Below are 18,834 nucleotides of genomic sequence, written 5' to 3' on the forward strand. Positions count from 1 at the left end.
CTCCCTTGCTAGCACAATTGTGGATGGACATACACCCCAGAGACTGGAGTGCTTCAAGCAGGCAGTGCCCAACCACCTTCTAAATATGAGATGGACAATAAATGTTGACCAAACCAGCAACAACCTCAGCCCGTGAAGGAATAAACATATTTCAATAGCTGCGAGCCAGGAATGAATGAATAAATCAATCAATCAGGGTATAGCAGTGGATGTTGACTGCATGGATTTTAGTAATGCTTTTGACAAGTCCCTTATGGTAGACTCATCCAGAAGATTAAGATGTATAGGATCCACGGTGATTTGGCTGCATGGATTCAGAATTTGCTTGCCTATAGAAGGAGAGGATAGTGGCAGAAGGGTGTTTGTCAGGCTAGAGATCTGTAACTAGTGGTGTTCCATAGGAATCCATACTGGGACCTCTGCTGTTTCTGGTACACATAAATGACTTGGATGAAAATGTAGTATGGATGACTTAGTAGGTTTGCAGACAATACAAGGAACGGTGGAGTTGTGGATAGTGTAGAAGGTTGTCAAAGGATACAGCAGGATGTAGATCAGATGCAGATATGGGTGGAGAAATGGCAGATGGAGTTTAATCCAAGTAAGAGTGAGCTGCTGCACATTGGGAGATCAAATGTTAAGGAAAAGCATACAATTAATGGCAGCACCCTGAACACCATTGAGGTACAGAGGGATCTTGGGTTCAAGCCCATTGCTCCCTGAAAGTGGCCACTCAAGTAGATAGGGTGGTGAAGAAGGCATATGGCATGCTTGCCTTTATTGATCAGGGAGTTGAACACCAAAGTAAGGATGTCTTTTGCAGCTTTATAAGTGTTTGGTTAGGCCACACTTAGAGTATTGCATTCAATTCTGGTTGCCACATTACAAGAAGGATATGGAAGCTTTGGAGATGGTGAAGAAGAGGTTTACCAGGATGCTGCCTGAAATAGATTAGCTGTAAGGAGAGGCTAGGAAAACTCAGGTTGTTCTCTCTGGAGCAGCAGAGGCTGAGGGGAGACTTGATAGAAGTCTATAAAATTATGAGATGCACAGGTAGGATTAATGGTCAGAATCTTTTTCCCAGAGATGAAATGCCCTGAAACATCGACTTTCCTGCTCCTCGGGTGCTGTCTGACTTGCTGTGCTTTTCCAACGCCACACTTTTCAACATATGAATATGCAAGGAATGGAGGGACATGAATCAAGGGCAGGCAGAAAGAATTTGTTTAAGTTAGCGTCATGTTTGGCGCAACATCGTGGGCTGAAGGGCCCATTCCTCAGCTGTACACCTCTATGGTCTATGAATGAATGAATGACTTTTATTGTCATGTGTAATTTAATGTGAATAAAACAGTAAGATGCAGTGAAAAGTTTTTCGACTGTCGACATGATATGCCATCAGTTGGAATAATTTAAGAATAAGAAATAAAGAAAGCTATATCCTAAAGAGAGTCTATCAGTCCTGATCCAGCTCAACATCAATGACATCTGTGCCGCCATCCCTCCACCACCCCCTCACCACCATCTACACCAGACCCAACCAATGCTGAAGTGACCACTCTACAGGCGCCATCTTTTGCTGCTGGGCCATTCTCCTCCGCCACTGCATTGTGTCACCTGCACTGCATTCACCAATGAGAAAGTCACATCGCTCGCCGCTGGGCCCACCTCGTCATTGGCGCCGTGGTGACCCTCTGCCACTGCTTTGCACCGCCAGTGCCAGACCCAACTATGGTCGAAGTTGCCGATCCTTAGACTCCATCTTTCGCCGCTGGGCCTCCCTCTGTACAGGCCTGTAGTGACTGGAAAATCTTCAGACTCAAAAGAAGATCAGGATCTTGTTTCAAAACAACTTATTGAAATGAAAGTCGTAAAAGACTCAAGATGTTAGTTTCGGAAAAAAACAGGTTCACTCAAATAAAAGTAAAATACTACAGATGCTGGAGATTTGAAATGAAAACAGAAAGTTCTCAGCAGGTCTGGCAGCACCTGTGGAGACAGAAACAGAGTTAACCTTCCGAAGCTAGTGGGACTTTTCTTCTTCCATTCTATTTCTCTCTTCACAGACACTGCCTGACCTACTGAGTCTCTTCAGCACCTGTTTTTATTAGAGCAGGTTCAACGCTGGGTGGGAGTGAGGTGGTGGGGGAATCCAGCCACAGTATTAAAGCCAGCTCTCAGAGCACATGCAAAGGCCTGTCTTTGGAATGTGAAAACCAATATTAACAGTTTGTTCCATATTGAAAATCATTTGATGTGGTCTAATGTACAACGTTATGTACAATTGAAACAAGAAGGTGAGCTTCACTGACCATTTGTGATTTCTTTCACAGCCGGGTTGGTTTCTATGTCAGCACCTTCAGAAACATCAGCTGTATAGAGTCAAAATTTCACAAGGAGATTGCAGTGGTGAGTAGATTTTTGCCTCAGAAACACTGGGGGTGACATGGGTACTGAAAGAGCTGTGTAGTGTTCAGCTTTTTGTTAGTGTGACAGATATTAACAGTTTGTTTATTCAGTCTGTCTTACCCATTGAGGTCACATGGAGGCTGATGCAACCAAGACATGTTTTGAAATATGGAAGAAAGTTTCATCCTTTGTCCCTCCGTTTACTGCTCTGTTGAGCTTCCCCTCTGCCATTATTATGGAAATGGTTCAACAGAGAGAGAAAGAGAGAACAAGAGCAGTCTGACCCGCCATCAGCAGTGTAAGAAAGCTGAACAGTGCTGATGCATAGAGAGGTTATCATGCCCTCTATTTTAATTTTCATTTGACTAATATGTTATAATGTGATTTGGAGATGCCAGCTTCCCCTCTGCCATTATTATGGAAATGGTTCAACAGAGAGAGAAAGAGAGAACAAGAGCAGTCTGACCCACCATCAACAGTGTAAGAAAGCTGAACAGTGCTGATGCATAGAGAGTTATTATGCCCTCTATTTTAATTTTCATTTGACTAATATGTTATAATGTAATTTGGAGATGCCAGAGTTGGACTGGGGTGTACAAAGTTAAAAACTCACACAACACCAGGTTATAGTACAACAGGTTTACTTGGAAGCACTAGCTTTCGGAGTGCTGCTCCTTCATCAACCACCTGATGAAGAAGCAGCGCTCTGAAAGCTGGTGCTTTCAAGTAAACCTGTTGTACTATAACCTGGTGTTGTATTATAATGTGATTTGAGTTCAGAAGTAGGCATGTCTTACTGAATTAATACATGGCCTTGGTAAGAGCATGCCTGGGGTATTGCATGCAGTTTTGGTCTCCCTACCTAAGAGAAGATGTACTTGTCATTGAGGGAGTGCACAACAAGGTTCACTAGGCTGATACCAGAAAATGGCAGGCATATCCTATGAGAGAGAGATTCTTCCACTGAGTCTGTATTTGTTAGAGTTTAGAATATTGAGAAGTAATCTGATTGAAATGTATAACATTCTAACAGGGCTAGATGTAGGGAAGATGTTTCCCCTGGTTGGCAATCTAGATCCAGGGACACAGTCAGGATATAATAGAGTGAGCCATTAGGACTGAGATGAAGAAACATTTCTACACTCAGAAGGTGACCAACCCAAGGAATTCACCAACACAGAAGCTGTGGATGTCAGGTCACTGAGTATACTCAAGTGAGCAATTGGTACACGTTTAGTTATTAAAGGAGAATACAGAGAAGGCAGGAATGGGGCATTGTGTTGAGAATTAGCCAGGATCATGTTGAATGGAGGAGCAGGCTTAAAAGGTTGAAATGGCCAGCTGCTGTTCCTCATTTCTTTGTACATAAAATTCTGTTTTTTTATTCCCTAATCCTGTCTCCGATGACGTCTCCTAGCAGAGCGCTTTAGGGAACATCTCCGAGACACCCGCACCAATCTCACCTTCATCCCCTCCCCCACTCATCTATTGTATCTATGCTACTTTCTCTCCACCCCCACCCTCCTCTAGCTTATCTCTCCACGCTTCAGGCTCTCTGCCTTTATTCTTGATGAAGGGCTTTTGCCCGAAACATCGATTTTACTGCTCCTCGGATGCTGCCTGAACTGCTGCACTCTTCCAGCACCACTAATCCAGTACCATGTTCCACAGTCTAGGCCTTAGCAGGCCATGATAGAAGATGTCTTTGACCTTGTTTGTAAGCAGCAATCACATGACTTCTAGAAGCCACAGTGTGGGGTTTATTTGGTGGTTTGTTGGATGGTGAAGTTAGAGCTGGTGATATTACCTGAAATGAGCTAATGACGTGTAATTGCACCTCAAATGAGGAGCAGGTAGCTGCTTGGACAACCTGAAATTGCTCTTAATATATTCAGAAGTGGTGCCTGCTTGCACATGTTTCTTATGGTAATGGGCAATGGTGTTTAAATGCTACAGTTAGTACCCAGGGAAATTTGGATGATGTGAGTAGTGAGGACTGGAGCTTTGATTCATTCATCTCATTGTGTTGAGGACACAATTGGTTGTGTAGCTGTTACAATAGCAACTTGCTACTTGTAAATGATGTTTTTGAAGTTTTTGAAAACCTGGTTTAATGCAGCTAGGCAATTAATTGAATGTGGACATTGTTAATCTACTCATTCAAGCTTGTAGCAGCAATGTGGTCATTTTAGATGTTAATAATGTACCACACGAATGAGATTTCTCTGCCATTAGAGGGGGCTATAGCAACAGGTTCTCCTTGGGGAAATTCTGCACTTTCACAATGGAGATTCCCGTTTCAGTTGGGACATGTCCAGTTCATGCAGATTATACTGTAATTGGGTTAAAGTGCAAGGCTGGTAAAATTGCAGGATTCTTTTGATTATAGGATCAAATGTACCTTTTTTAATTTGAACATAGTAAACGGTAACTATATACAGGCCAAGATGTTACATCTGCAACAAAGCTGCTAGAGGAAACCATTTCCTAGTGGTAATGTGATTTTCCATCATTGTGACCTTAAAGACGTTTATAAAATCATGAAGGGATAGATAGGGTGAATAAGCAAGGTCTTTTTCCCAGAGTAAGGAAGTCCAAAACTAGGGGGCACAGTTTGAAGTGACAGGAGAAAGATTTAAAAGAGACCTGAGCGGCATCATTTCCAAACAGAGGGTGTATGGAATGAGCTGCCAGGGAAAGTGATGGAGGCTGGTACAATTACTGCATTTAAAAGGTATTTGGATGAGTACATGAATAGGAAGCATTTAGGGGGATCTGGGCCAAATGCTGGTAAATGGGATTAGATTGATTTAGGATATCAGTTCAGCATGGGCAAGTTGGACCGAAGGGTCTGTTTCCATGTGGTCCAACTCTATGACTCTTTGGCTTCCCAAGGATGATGTGCACTATATTTAATTTATGCATTCACATTAACCCTTTATACATATACACATATGAATTAGGAGCAGAAGCTCACTCAGTATCTCAACCTTGTTCTACCATACAATAAGATCATGGCTGATTTTGTTACTTTACATTTCTGCCTACCTCAGTTAACCTTTCACCTCCTTGCTTTCTGTCCACCTCTGCCTTAAAAAATAATCAAAGGCTGTGCTTCCACTATCTTTTCCGGAAAAGAATTCCAAAAACTCACGACTCTCCAAAAAAAATGTTCACCTCAACCCTGTCTGGCTCCCTTCCTTTTTTAAATAGTGACTTCTATTCTAGACTTTGTAGTGGTAATGAATCAGCCAGGTGGACCTCACAGGATATGAGTTCTCTGACTAGGGCTGTTAATCTGGTCCAATCAGGGAGCTCTGGATATCAGGTAAGAACAGGAATGTCAGACATTCCTGAGAGCTGGATCTGAGGAAGCTGGATCAGTTTCAAGGACTCTCCGTGTGGAAATAAAGAGTGACTTTATGACAGGATACCAGTCTCTTTCTCAGAGGCTGGTGAATCTGTATTACATAGTGCTGATGAGACTGGGCCATTAAGTATATTCAAGGCTGTGATAGACAGATTTATAGTCATTAAGATTATAGGATAAATTAAAAGGTGGAGTTGGAGATTATTGATGATCTCAATGAATGGCAGATCTCATTGGTGACAGAATGGTCTACTTGTGCTCTAAAGACTTATGATCTTAAGGTCCAATAGGAAACATTCTTTCCACATCTATACTGTCAAAGACCCTCAGGATCTTGTATGTTTCAATCAAGTCACCTCTTACTCTCCTTAACTCCAGCAGATACAAGCCTAGCCAGTGCAACCTTTCCCTCTTAAGATAATCTGTCATCCTAGATATTCATCTAGTAAACCTCCTCCCAACTTTTTGAAATGAATTTACATCCTCTCTTAAGTAAGGTCTAACTAATACTGTACACAGTACTCCAAATATGGTTTCACAATGTCTGTATAACTGCAGCATAACCACCCCTCCTGCCTTTGTATACAACTCCCTTTGCAATAAAAGGTAATATTCAAAGAGCTTTCCATTAACTTGCTGTACATCCTTCATCCTTTTTTCAATTCATGCATCAGAATGTCCAAATCCTTCTGCATCTCAGAGCTCTACAATCGCTCACCATTTCAGTAGCATGATTCTTTTTCAACCTTTCTGCAAAAATGGACAATTGCACTTTTTCCCACATTACACACCATTTGCCAAATCTTTGCCCACTCACTTATCTCATCTATATTACTTTATGGTACACAGGGCAGGTAGGAGAGAGTTCAATGGCGAGTCAAAGCTAATATTGGGCTGAGAACCCAATGATGCTAGCGATCTGAAGGAGTGATCCCGCATGAATTTTCGGCTGGGCTTGGTGCTTTGGAGGGAAGCAGGGAGACTGAGACTTGGCTCAACAATTCCAATGGGCATCCAGGAAATGTGCTTCCTAATCTGAAAAGATTCTACAGACCAGTGATTGTATTAGATTTACTTGGGTCACTCCTGGCCACAATGTGACTGTTGCAATTGGTTGATTCCATGTGGATGTCCTGAATACATTAGCGATGTCAATTCTGTCATTGGATTGTGAGACTTAAATTGGATCCATGGTTAACTGCAACTGAAATTGTGACCAGCTTTAACATCAGTGAAGCTAATAAGATTTGTGTTGTTAATCTTACTCCATAACTAACTTATAAATGGACTCAGACAACCTTAACCCCAATCAATAACCATATTTCTGAAGTAGAAAACAATATGTTGTGGGGTGGCATGGTGGCTCAGTGGTTAGCATTGCTGCCAAACAGCATAAGGGACCTGGGTTCAATTCCAGCCTCAGGAGACTGTCTGTGTGGAGTTCGCATGTTCTCCCTGTACCTGTGCGGGTTTCCTCTCACAATTCAAAGATGTGCAGGTCAGGTGAATTGGCCATGCTAAATTGCCCAGAGTGTGAGGTACATTAGTCAGAGGGAAATAGGTCTGGATGGGTTACTTTTTGGAGGGTTGGGCTGAAGGGCCTGTTTCCACACTGTAGGGAATCCAATCAAATCATTGGTAAAATAGAGATGAGTAATAAATATTTATTAAAATGTTGATGTGCTTGATATCCATAAAGCAACAGGGTCAGGTGGAATATCTATAACATATTAGAAGATACTGAATGGGAGGTTGGCAGCAGAAGCAGTTTAGCTTAACTGTGTATTAACTCAAGTTGAGAGTGTGGTGCTGGAAAAGCACAGCAGGTCAGGCAGCACACGAGGAACTGGAAAATTGACGTTTTGGGCAAAAGCCTTTCATCAGGAATGAGGCAGGGAACCTCGAGGTGGAGAGATAAATGGGGGGGGGAGCTGGGGAGAAGGTAGCTGAGAGTGCAATAGGTGGATGGAGGTGGAGGTAATGATGAGAGGTCGGAGAGGAGGGTGGAACGGATAGGTGGGAAGGAAGATTGATAAGTGGGACAAGTCATGAGGGTGGCGCTGAGCTGGAAGATTGGAACTAGGATAAGGTGGGGCGAGGGGAAATGAGGAAACTAGTGAAATCCACATTGATGCCATGGGTTTGGAGGGTCCTGAAGCGAAAGATGAGATGTTGTTCCTCCAGGCATCGGGTGGTAAGAAAGTGGCGATGGAAGAGGCCCACAACTTGCATGTCCTCAGCAGAGTGGGAGGGGGAGTTGGAGTGTTTGGCCACAGGATAGTGGGGTTGGTTGGTGTGGGAGTCCCAGAGATGTTCTCTGAAACACTCTCCAAGTAGGTGTCCTGTCTCCCCAGTGTAGAGGAGACCGCATCGGGAGCAATTAATACAGTAAATGACATGTGTGGAAGTGCAGGTGAAACTTTGATGGATGTGGAAGGCTCCTTTGGGGCCTTGGATGGAGGTGAGGGAGGAGGTGTGGGCTCAGGTTTTGCAATTCCTGCGGTGGCAGGGGAAGGGACCGGGAGGGGAAAGTGGGTTGTTAGGGAGCATGGACTTGACGGGGTAGTCACAGAGGGAACGGTTTTATGGAAAGCTGATAGGGGTGGGAATGGAAATATATCTCTGGTGGTGGGGTCCATTTGTAGGTGGCTGAAATGGCGGAGGATGATGCGATGCATACAGAGGTTGGTGGGTGGAGGCAAAGACCAGGGGACTTCTGATATTTATTTTATTTTTATTTTTATTCAACCAGATCCCTGGCTTGTTTCTCCCAACAATCAGTCAGTTAGCTGCCTGTATGCTGCTAAAGGCCCGGGGGTGTGATGAGTTGTGGTCTTGCAGTCCTGCTGAGTAAGCGTAAGGTCTGTGGCTGTAATAACTACAGGAACATGGTCGAGTTAGTCAAGTCCCACAATGCTTCACATCTAATCAGTAGTTTTCCATTTTATAACATACTGCATAATATGTGGCTATATGTAGCCATAGTCGAACCAAATTATGGGCTTTGCCCATTCTGCAGCACTGCTTTTATTACTAAATATCTTTTTTTTTAAATCCTTTCTTGATAACCTCTGTAATTGCTTGTAATTATTTAAGAAATGTCTTTCGTCTGTCTCCATTTTCAAAGCAGCCCAACAGAAATGTTGTATTAACTGTGACTGTTTTTCTAAAAATATATTTTATTCATAAACTTTGCAATTATGAATGGGCAAAGTTCACTTTACATAAGGTTCAAAGCAATTCAGTTTATTTCAGTGCTGTATGCTACTCACGACAGTTAACGTTAATATTTGCAGGATTCATTACAAGGCAAACATATAGCCAAAGGTGTTCTGTGGCTGAAAGCCAGAGATGGTGGCCTTTCCCTACAGGTGTTGGTACTTTGGGACAGTGTTTGTATGAAATGACCAGTCTGCATACCCTCTGGTATTCTTGGCCATACCTATTGTGGTCTCCAGTGTGGGAGAGGGGTGCAAACACATTTATATCAAGTTGTCAAGTAACACATAGCATTCAGAGCTTGGCAAAGAACACAATAATGAGTGACAGAATCCATATTTAACATTTATTGAATTTGTTGATTCCTCACATCAATATGAAAGCCCCTGGCTAAAAGCACTATATCTTTCTTCACAGATGACTCATACCACACCTTTTTTTTATTTCAGGTGAAACCCAGTGAGGTCACTACCGATTGTCCTCTGAGCATCATTGTGTTAATTCTGGTGGGTGGGGGTAGGAAGGAAACTTGGCTGGGGCTCTTCGGCATGTGCTTCATTGGCCTGTACATGAATCCACTTCTCACATCACTATCCTCAGTCTCCCAGCTAATTCCTGGCTAACATTTCCGACAATCAATGACCTTGAATAAAGAAGTTCTTTGTAATATCTTTTCCAGGAACTTGTTTTTTCTGATACATTCTATTTCCTTCACCTATTATCGGGTAATATTCTGGGTTTGTTATTAAATCACCAGTCAATGAAGGCCAGCATGCAGGTACAGCAGGTAGTGAAGAAAGCTAATACCATGCTGGCCTTCATAACAAGAGGGATTGAGTCTAGAAGCAAAGAGGTTCTTCTGCAGCTGTACAGGGCTCTGGTGAGACTGCACCTGGAATATTGTGTGCAGTTCTGGTTACAAATTTGAGGAAAGACATTCTGGCTATTGAGGGAGTGCAGCGTAGGTTCACGACGTCAATTCCTGGAATGGCGAGACTATCTTATGTTGAAAGATTGGAGCGACTGGGCTTGTATACCCTTGAGTTTAGAAGACTGAGAAGGGATCTGATTGAGACGTATAAGATTATTAAAGGATTGGACACTCTGGAGGCAGGAAACATGTTTCCGCTGATGGGTGAGTCCCGAACCAGAGGACAGCTTAAAAATAAGGGGTAGACCATTTAGGACAGAGATGAGGAGAAACTTCTTCACCCAGAAAGTGGTGGGTGTGTGGAAGGCAGTGGAGGCCCAGTCTCTGGATTCGTTTAAGAAAGAGTTGGATAGAGCTCTCAAGGATAGTGAATCAAGGGTTATGGAGATAAGGCAGGAACAAGATACTGATTGAGGATGATCAGCCATGATCATAATGAATGGTGGTGCAGGCTGGAAGGGCAGAATGGCCTACTCCTGCACCTATTGTCTATTGTCTATCATTTGGACACCGTAATGAAGTTCCTCTCAAGGTGTTCTCTGCTGATCTCTCTGATATTTCCTCATATCTCACATCTTTTGGAATTATTATTGAATATTTAATGGATCATTATTCATCATCATTCCAAGAAACTTTGTCCTGTTTCTCACAACTTATATAGAGTTCAACTTAAAGAACTGTATAAATTATTCACCATGAAAAAAATATTGAAAATTTTAAAGAAGTAAAACCTTGAAATAAGTCATGATTTGAGGCTGATACAAAGCTTTGTAAGACTGGAGTGTGTATCAGGGATTTTACCAATGAATATATCTAATTCCTGGCTCTCATCATTCATGGATCCACTGATCTCTATTCCATAATATACTCTCCTGTCGCACAATGCACTACGACCTAAAGTCTCAATTTTTTAAATCTCTTTTTGTGTGGTTTAAAGAGGAATCCTTTATAATATGAATGGTATTTTCACTTAATTAACTGAATAATAAATGGGCTTCTGCAGTGAGGAAGCATTTTGTAGCAATTACACACTGATGTTTCCTTGTGTTATTCCGTGATGGAAAATTTTGAGAATCTGGAACCAAGAATGCCTGTTCATGACACTTTATGAGTTTAATTGGACATACCATGTCATTTTTGTTTCTTTCTGTTTTCTAGCTCTGTCACAAACTCTATGAAATTATGAGTAAACTCGGAGAGCAGCATGCTGATAAAGCATTTAGTATCCAAGGTGCACCCAGGTATCGTATGTATTGAAAACTTAAATCCATCAAAGCCTCTGTTTTAGATAAATTTGTGCAACCTTCTTGACTGAATAATAAATGGGCTTCTGCAGTGAGTAAGCATTTTGTAGCAATTACACACTGATGTTTCCTTGTGTTATTCTTGTCAATCTGGATGAGGGTACCTTTATTACAACCCTAGCACCCAACAGAAATTGGTTGGATCAGGCCAACCTTCAGCATTTCACCTACTCAATTTTACTATTCAATTATATTTAAATTTTTTACTCACACTATCCCTACTACTAGTCATTTTCTTCACTAAATATCACTGAGGGAGTCTTTATCTTTTTGAAAATATCATATTTATTGGTATTATTTAGCCGTGTGGGGTTTGATTAGCTCAGTTGGTCAGATAGAGTCATCGAGATGTACAGCACAGAAGTAGACTTTTCGATCCAACTCGTCTTTGCCAACCAGATATCCTAAATTAATCTAATCCCATTCGCCAACACTTGGCTCATATCTCTCTAAATCCTTCCTATTCATATATCCATCCAGATGCCTTTTAAAAGTTGTAATTATACCAACCTCCACCACTTCCTCTGGCAGCTCATTCCATACCATAAGAAATCTTTCCCATTTCATCCTAAACCTATGCCCTCTAGTTTTTGACTCTCACATCCCAGGGAAAAGACCTTTTCTATTTATCCTATCCATGCCCCTCATGATTTTATAAACCTCTATAAGATTACCCACCAGTCTCCGAAGCTACAGGGAAAGCAACCCCAGCCTCTTCAGCCTCTCCCTATAGCTCAAACCCTCCAACACTGGCAACATGCTTGTAAATCTTTTCTGAATCCTTTTCAAGTTTCACAACAGCCTTCTTGTAGGAGGGAGACCAGAATTGCACACAATATTCCAAAAGTGGCTGAACCAATGTGCTGTATAGCTGTAACATGACCTCCCAACTCCTATATTCAAAGCTCTGACCAATAAAGGAAAGCATACTAAACACCTTCTTCACCACCCTATCAACCTGAGACTTCACTTTCAAGGAGCTATGAATCTGCATTCCAAGATCTCTTTGCTCAGCAACAATCCCCACGACCTTACTATTAAGTGTATAAGTCCTGCCCTGATTTGCCTTTCCAAAATGCAGCACCTCACATTTATACAAATTAAACCTCATCTGCCATTCCTCGCCCATCTGATCAAGATCCCGTTGTAATCTGAGGTAACCTTCTTCGCTGTCCACTACACCTCCAATTTTGGTGTCATCTGCAAACCTCCTACTTTGACATCCAAATCATTTATATAAATGATGAAAAGTAGTGGACTCAGCACCGATCCTTGTGGCATACTACTGGTCACAGTCCTCCAGTTTGAAAAACAACCCTCCACCACCATCCTCTCTCTTCTACCTTCGAGTCAGTTCTGTATCGAAATGGCTAGTTCTCTCAGTATTCCATGAGATCCAACCTTGCTAACCAGTCTCCCATGAGGAACCTTGTTGAACGCCTTACTGAAGTCCATATAGATCATGTTCACCATTCTGGCCTCATCAATCCTCTTTGTTACTTCTTCAAAAACTCAATAAAGTTCATGAGACATGATTTCCCATGCACAAAGCTATGTTGACGATTCCTAATCAGTCCTTGCCTTTCCAAATACAAGTAAATCCTGTCGCTCAGGATTTGGTCTAACAACTAGCCCCCCATCCATATCAGGCTCACTGGTCTATAGATCTCTGGCTTTTCCTTACCACCTTTCTTAAATAGTGGCACCACGTTAACCAACCTCCAGTCTTCTGGCACCTCATTTGTGACTATCGATGATACAAATATCTCTACAAGGGGTCCACCAATCACTTCCCTAGTTCCCACAGAGTTCTAGGGTACATCTGATCAGGTCCTAGTGATTTATCCACCTTTCTGCATTTTAAGACATTCAGCACCATCTCCTCTGTAATAAGAATGTTTTTCAAGATGTCACCATCTATTTCCCCACATTCTGTATCTTCCATGTCCTTCTCAACAGTAAACACTGATGCAAAATTCTCATGAAGTATCTCCCCTATCTCCGACGGTTCTACACATAGGCTGTCTTGCTGATCTTTGAGGGGTCCTATTCTCTTCTTAGTCACCCTTTTGTCCTTAATGACTCAAGTGTGTGCAGAATGAAGGCCAAGAGCACAGATTCACTCCCTGTACTAACTGTGGTAAATCATGAAGGTGTTTCATTTAGTTACATACCAGTTAAGATCTGAATGAATGCATCAGGCTGAAGAAGCTGAATGGTCTGTTCTCATTCCTATATGACCACGTAATTGAGTGTTCAAACCTTCTAGGAAAATTAGGATTAATGTTAGTGCATGAAAGTCACTTGCAATGAAATGTTTGAGCTTGAGTTCTGAATCCAGATTATCCGTATGGAAGAACTCTGAGTAGAGAGGTGCAAGTCTCCCCTGCAGGGTATCATCTGTTCATACTAATTCAGCAGCATTGCTTGAAATGGAGCTCTTGAATCTCACCTCCCAATAACAGGCCTCCCTTATCCTTTTAAAGATGAAGGAGGAATTGTTTGCATGTTGAGATTGAAATTGTCCCATTTGCAGTTTCTGACAAGTATTAGTGTTCATACAATCCTATCATCTGGTAAATAAATGTATGAGGTTGGACAGTCTTCTGCAGGGGAGAATATTCAACCTATATCAAGCTAATGGAGATCCTATTTGTGTATAGTTTCACATCAGTTTTTTTACAGGGACTTTTAATTGCTGTGATGTGTTTGAATGTAACCACGTGTATAGATGTATGTTCATGTATATGTAAGCCTGTGTGTTTGTGAATGCAAATATATCTGACACCTGAATACAGTATATACGCAATTGTATGATTCAAAGATCATGGTTCTCCATCTAATGTAGATGCTACATTAATAAATCCCCCATTCTATGACTTTTACAAAACTGTTGACTAGCATATTGAAACTAAACTGTGCTCGACCAAGCCTCAGTTGCCTTCATTGTTTGCTTGTTCCTATGCTGCATTTATATCAATGGCTAATGTCAGTTCTCTAGGAAGAGGCATTGCATCAGGGAATGATACAACATAATTAAAAAGTTTAATTACGAAACAAGTTCTTTAACCTCAGGATTGTTCTTCTGGATTAATGTCTCCAAATCATTTACATTTTTATCTCCATCTCAGAATGATGGTGATATCTGCAAAATGTGGGTCTGACTCCTGCTTTCTTTTGCAGATAAATAAAAATCCAGTAAAGCTCCATGATGGAGTATAATAGCAGCTTTGGAAGGAGATTAAATGGATGGAGTATAATCAACTAAACAGTTGAGTGTATATAGGCTGCAGAAAGGAGTCTGAGTGGATAGAGTAAAAATTGATATGATGGAGTGTCCATAGGCTATGAAATGAGCTTAAATGATTGGGATCGGGTCCATAAAAGAGTAAGTTGTACATGATCTGTGAAAGACGCTCAGATGGGTGGGGTAGCGTCTACAATAGGGTCAAGTGTATATATCTGTGGAAGGGGATTAGCGAGTATTGTCTGTGGGGTATGCAAAGGGTGTGCTTGATTGAAAGGCGCATTCTCATTGCTTGTTTAGTTATTTTCTGTTGCTGTTTAGTTATTATTTCTGTAAGTCTAGTTTAATTGCTACCGGATTCTTGAAATGCTTTTTATTGCAATCTCACTGAAGTGTGCTTAATGTTTTAAATGATTAACGGTTGGATATTATCAAATGGTTGATATTATTTCACACTGTTTTTTGCTACTGTTGACAAAGGAGATGGAGGTAGGATTGAAGCATGTATCTAATATACATGAATGATTAGTTTTTGATTGTAGCTAGGAATACTAAACCATGTGAGCTTTAGTCCTGCTGTGAGGCTTAGATCTTGGTATTCTGACCAGAAATAAAATGAAGCAAAATTATTGCCAGCTGGTAAACCCAATCAATGTTTAATATTGTCCTTGCTGATTGTTATTGCCAATCCTTGTGCATTTGTCTCATGTCTGTTGTTGATCTTCATGTTTAGTTGTTGCATTTGTATACATATCTAACCCCTTGATAATTTGTCTAATGTAATTCCTGCTTATGTTTTAGAATTTAAAAAAGCAGATAGTTTAAATATAAAACAAGTAATACAGAACAAACTTTTCAACCTCAGGATTGCCCTTCTGGATAAGTGTCTCCAAACATTTGTATTTTATCTCAATTTCAGGGTAAATGTTACGAATACAAGGCTATTTTGTCATTGCATTTGCAAGGGAAGTATGCTTGCACTGTGTGAATTAGCATTGCAGTGAAAGTTGGAGGTTTCATTTGAATAATACTTCATACAGTGATGGCAGAAGTACCAAAAGTGTGTGTGAAGTGTGTTTGGCTGGTGAATGGAAGAAGGAAGTGCTGTTTGGGTCTAAATTTTATTTAGAACGAATGATTCTGCTTATATAGAACTTTCTTTCAGTATCACCAGCTAACTTGTTGTATGATTTGTTGTCCTGTTACAGTGACTCGGGCCCATTGAGAATTTCCAAGACCCCAACGCCACCGGAAGAACCATCTCCACCCAGTAGCCCAGTGACCAGTCCTAACCATAGTTTAGCACCTTTAGCACCATCACCAGCTCATACTCCGACTCGTCCCAAGTCACCATCTCAGGTAAAGTTTGAAAAAAGAACAAAAATGGTAGGGATACTGGATTCAGGTGAAGTATTTAGTGGAATAGACAAACCAAACATTTTCTTCATGAAATGTAACTTCTTTGTGTTGAGACTTTATGCATCAGGCAATTTTGAACCATTGAAAAGTGCTTTAAAGGGGTATAAAGAATGATGTCGAAGTAATGAGAGAAAGAGAAGAAAATATACGCGCAAATATGTAAAATGCTGCAAATGCACAATTCATGCAGCACCTGTAAGGCATACATTTTGGGTGCAGGGTTCTCAATAAATGTTAACACATCATTTATGTGGCACAAATGCCTGATGCCACTTGTCTGCATTCTCTGCCTCAGTATTCACAGACTCAATAATCCATTGCTGGAGGTGGTGACAGCAAGAGACCTAGTCCCTTTCCTGTTTATGGATTTGGGTCTTTTGTGTAGTCAACACAAAGGACCTGGGCCTGCATAAACCTAATTCAGCGCCCAACCCACTTACAGGCAAGGAAACAAGGACAGTGGCATACTGGATTCAAAAATCCCAGAGAAATGCAGGCTTGAATTTTAAGGTAATCTATCTCCTCGTTGGCACAATTTCTAATAATTGGGAATATTGGCACCTTTACAAAGCCCATAAACATGGGTCAACTCGTAGCAGGTGTGGCTTCCACCAATACTCTGGATTGATTGGATTGAAGATCTTGCCCTGGCCACAATCCTTTTAAAATTGTTGTTTGATGAGGGCAGAGGTGACCCAGTAGACTGGTTTTGCATCCACCCAGCACAATGCCACCAGACCCGAGTTCCATCCTAAAATATGAACATCACAAACTAGACATTTTATTGCCCCACTAACATTTTCAGAAACACTCTCCCCAACAAATGCAAAACTAGGCTAGAATTGCTCAAGATATTTATCTGCAAGAGTAGCTACTCAGGGGATGGGTCCTTTAGAACATGCTAATGATATGATCAGGATTTGAATGCAATTTTGACTGAGCGGTATGATCAGGAAGCAGCAGTTAGCTTCCCACCAGCAATGGCAACATAGCTATGATGTAGACTGGGGACAGAATCTTGAAGCTAAAGATGTCTATCCTAGAGGCTGGGCCCTGCCAATTGCTGTGGTCAGCTGAATGCCAAGCCACATGATCTCCTGCTTCTTCTGTCTGGACTGTTTTACAGTCAGCGGGATTAAAATGAGCGATTTCAAATATTTCAGATCTCATAAATGAGGGAACAACTTGATAATTTTTTTTTGTTTCTGCTCAAAAACTGTCCATCTGTTTATAGTTGTGAGACCATTGAAAATATTGAGTGCGTTTATTTAAGATCTATTCCACAGCTCCATTAAAATGAAAGGACAGGAAGTCAAGTAGTTCAGCCCATGTATCCTCGTAGTCAAGTTCCTGTTAGATTACAGGATCCGTGCACTTTGTCGTTTCTCTCTGTGCCAGTCTTGTTTTCATTCCTCTCTCCGGTTTATTTCTCCTTTCCTCCCTGCTTTTTCTAGCTGAGGAAAGGCCCTCCAGTTCCACCACCTCCGAAACTCACCCCAACAAAGGAGCTGCACCAGGAAAATATCATCAACTTCTTTGAGGACAACTTTGTTCCTGAGATCAGTGTCACCAGTCCATCACAGGTCAGTTGACTTTATACCTCTACATTTTACTCAGGTCTACATGGTTTATTTCATAGATAATATGAAGGACAGGTGCAGGCCAAGGGCATACGAACACACATTCCTGACCCCCTGCCTGTGGGCAGCAGGAGCGACATAGGAGAAAAAAACCTGTCACCGTTTCGGGGGAGGATAGGAAATGTCATCAATATTTGCTTTTATTAACTGTGCTTACCATTCACAGAGCTAGTTAGGTGAGAGCAAAACCTTGCATTTGTCTAATGCTTTCATAACCTCTGCATATCTCAATGCACTTTACAGCCAATAAAATACTCTTCAATTATAGCCATGATGATAATTTAGGGAGAGTTTGGCACAACTGCATGGTGGTTCAGTGGTTAGCACTGCTGCCTCACAGCGCACGGGACCTGGGTTCAATTCCTGCCTTGGGCAACTGTCTGTGTGGAGTTTGCATATTCTCCCTGCGTCTGTGTGGGTTTCCTTTGGGTACTCCCACAGTCCAAAAGATGTGCAGGTTAGGTGAATTGACCATGCTAAATTGCCTGTAGTGTTAGGTGGATTAGTCGGGGTAAATATAGGGGCTGGGTTTCTCTTCGGAGGGTTGGTATGGACTTGTTGGGCTGAAGGGCCTGTTTCCACACTGTAGGTAATCTAATCTAAAAAAATCATAAGTGACCAGATACCTGTATTGTGAGATGTTGGTCAAGGGATAAATGTTGGCCAGGACAATAGAGAGAACTCCTTTGCTTTACTTCACATTTTGGTTGTGGGATCTTGAATGTCCACTTGATGAAAGAGGGAGGGACTCAGTTTAATATCTCATCAGTAACACAGCGGTAGTTCATTGAGGCATCAGCCTAGATTGCATGCTCAAGAGTTGTGGGAATCCACGTCAGCTGTTGTGCTTTAAGAAGAAGCCTTTTCTAAGGAAAGATAATAAATACTGTCAAAAATCATACAACACCAGGTTATAAGGTAAAAACAATGACTGCAGATGCTGGAAACCAGATTCTGGATCAGTGGTGCTGGAAGAGCACAGCAATTCAGGCAGCATCCGAGGACAGGCAAAATCGACGTTTCGGGCAAAAGCCCTTCATCAGGAATAAAGGCAGAGAGCCTGAAGCGTGGAGAGATAAGCTAGAGGAGGGTGGGGGTGGGGAGAGAGTGGCATAGAGTACAATAGGTCAGTGGGGAAGGAGATGAACGTGATAGGTCAGGGAGGAGAGGGTGGAGTGGATAGGTGGAAAAGGAGCTGGGCAGGTCGGACAAGTCCGGACAGGTCAAGGGGACAGTGCGGAGCTGCAAGTTTGAAACTAGGATGAGGTGGGGGAAGGGGAAATAAGGAAACTGTT

At 41.7% G+C, this 18,834-nt stretch overlaps 1 protein-coding gene across 8 annotated transcripts in view; it reads left to right on the forward strand.

The window, feature by feature from the left end:
• Window positions 1-18,834, forward strand: part of amph (amphiphysin) — a 223,667-nt gene that overhangs the window by 123,131 nt on the left and 81,702 nt on the right. For 6 of the 8 annotated variants that reach the window (XM_043688941.1, XM_043688942.1, XM_043688936.1 and 3 more), the window contains exons 8-12: window positions 2,334-2,409; window positions 11,088-11,170; window positions 14,961-14,969; window positions 15,689-15,839; window positions 17,354-17,482. In XM_043688941.1, coding sequence (XP_043544876.1) covers window positions 2,334-2,409; window positions 11,088-11,170; window positions 14,961-14,969; window positions 15,689-15,839; window positions 17,354-17,482 — 448 coding nt within the window. The remainder of the gene's footprint in view (window positions 1-2,333; window positions 2,410-11,087; window positions 11,171-14,960; window positions 14,970-15,688; window positions 15,840-17,353; window positions 17,483-18,834) is intronic. The other 2 variants (XM_043688938.1, XM_043688940.1) reach the window with 1 other exon arrangement.

The sequence above is a fragment of the Chiloscyllium plagiosum genome, chromosome 4, assembly GCF_004010195.1.
Source record: "Chiloscyllium plagiosum isolate BGI_BamShark_2017 chromosome 4, ASM401019v2, whole genome shotgun sequence".
Taxonomy (NCBI): domain Eukaryota; kingdom Metazoa; phylum Chordata; class Chondrichthyes; order Orectolobiformes; family Hemiscylliidae; genus Chiloscyllium; species Chiloscyllium plagiosum.